This window comes from Acanthisitta chloris, unplaced genomic scaffold, assembly GCF_000695815.1.
Source record: "Acanthisitta chloris isolate BGI_N310 unplaced genomic scaffold, ASM69581v1 scaffold13322, whole genome shotgun sequence".
NCBI lineage: Eukaryota > Metazoa > Chordata > Aves > Passeriformes > Acanthisittidae > Acanthisitta > Acanthisitta chloris.
The window spans coordinates 1-1,691 of record NW_008662221.1 but is presented as its reverse complement, the minus strand read 5'-3'; the positions used below and the strand labels follow the sequence as shown (position 1 = coordinate 1,691).

The window sequence follows — 1,691 nt, the reverse complement described above, 5'->3', positions numbered from 1 at the left end:
AGGGACCCAGCCCTCCCTGTCCCCGAGCCCTCACATTTGGGGTTGGATCTCCGAGACCACGCGCAAGCAGTTGTCCTGGGAGATGGCGAACTCGTGGTAGAGGCGGGGAGGTGGCCGCAGCAGGTACCCGCAGGCGGGGGGCAGGTGGGCCACATGCTTGTGCGTCAGCATCACGTAGTTCCCAGAGCCATCGATGTCACGGGCAACCTGGGGAGCAGAGTGGGAGGGAATGGGGTGGCTGGCACACCCCCCGCTTTTTTTTTTACAGCCCCCCTCACCCCACTGGGCTCACCTTGAGGAAGTACCCAGAGATGAGTGCCCGCTGGATGTTGAGGGCGTTGGCATCGGAGCCGAAGGCAGGTGGCGAGACCGGCAGCGCGGTGCGTCCAGCAGCTCTGCCCGCACGGTGCCCGCCAGCCGCAGTGCCTCCGCGTCCACCCCGTGCTTCCGGCACCAGCCCTCGTCCCCTGCATCTGTGGGACAGTGGGTCAGCAGTATGGGGACAGAGTGTGAGTGGGGTCAGCAACATGGGGATGGGGACAGTACAGCAGGGACAGTGAGGTGGGGACAGGGGAGACAGCAAGATCAGTGATATGGGGATGGAGATGGGACAGAAGGATCATTGTTGTGGGGATAGGGATGGGACAGAGGGATCAGTGACATGGGGACAAGGATGGGGCAGTGGGGTCAATGGTGTGGGGACAGGTGTGGGACAGCGTCTGTTGTGTGGGGTGCGAAGGGGATAGTGGAGTCAGCAACATGGGGATGAGGATGAGACAAGCAGGGTCACTGATACAGTGATGGGACAGTGGGGTCAGTGACATGGGGATGGGTGACCAAAGACCCCGCTGGGCTGGGGACTCAGGAGCCACAGAAGCCAGCACTGCTGCTCCCACCAGCTGTGTCCTATCCACCACATAGTGGGGACAGGGACTGCATGGAGGGCACAGCCTGGATCTCCCGGCAGCCAGGCTGGGCACCAGGATGGGGTCAGCTGCAGTGCAGGGGACACTGAAGAGACTGTGGGGCACCCCAAGAAGCAGGGAACACACGAGGGGGTGTGGGACACCTGAAAGAGCAGGGGACACACAGGGAGGCTGTGGGATGTCCCAAGGATCAAGGGACACTGAGGAGTCTGTGGGATGCCCACAGGGGTGCAGGGGACACATGGGGCTCTGTGGGATGCATGCAGGGGACATACAGGAGGGCCATGGGATGCCCACAGGGGTGCAGCCTCCCACCCTTGCCCGTGCTCACGCTGCTGGAAGGCGTTGAAGATGTTGATGAGGGTGAAGTGGTCCCCATTGGGGTGCAGCAGTGCCCGCTGGCGCAGGGCCACAGCTTCCTCCAGGTGCGTGGACGGTGACACAAAGCAGGGGGACGCTGGGGGGGCAGGAGAGTCACTGCGTGCCCCCAGCACCCCTCTGCAGTGCTGACTCCCAGGGCCTGCCCCTTGCACCCCAGTACAGTACCTGTGAGCATGGCAGCCAGACTGACCATCTCCTCCACACAGTCGAACTCACAGGAGGCGATGAGGGCCTTGGCCAACTGTGGGTCCAGCGGGAACTCCGACATGATGATACCCACCTCCGACAGGTTCCCGTCATCATCCAGGGCCGCCAGGTAGTCCAGGTCCTCCAGTGCTTGCATCAGCGACTCAGGGGCTGGGGTGGGACATCAGGCAGCCCTGT

At 63.1% G+C, this 1,691-nt stretch overlaps 1 protein-coding gene across 1 annotated transcript; it reads right to left on the bottom strand.

Moving 5' to 3' along the window:
* Positions 1-30: 30 nt before the first annotated feature.
* On the bottom strand, positions 31-1,662 carry LOC103798272 (ATP-dependent RNA helicase DQX1-like; the record flags this gene model as incomplete). The annotated part of the gene is given in 5 exon segments (XM_009070524.1): positions 31-207; positions 293-387; positions 390-473; positions 1,258-1,383; positions 1,473-1,662. Coding segments are annotated over 5 exon segments (672 nt in total), but the record flags the coding sequence as incomplete, so codon positions are not given.
* Between the last annotated feature and the right edge of the window lie 29 nt (positions 1,663-1,691).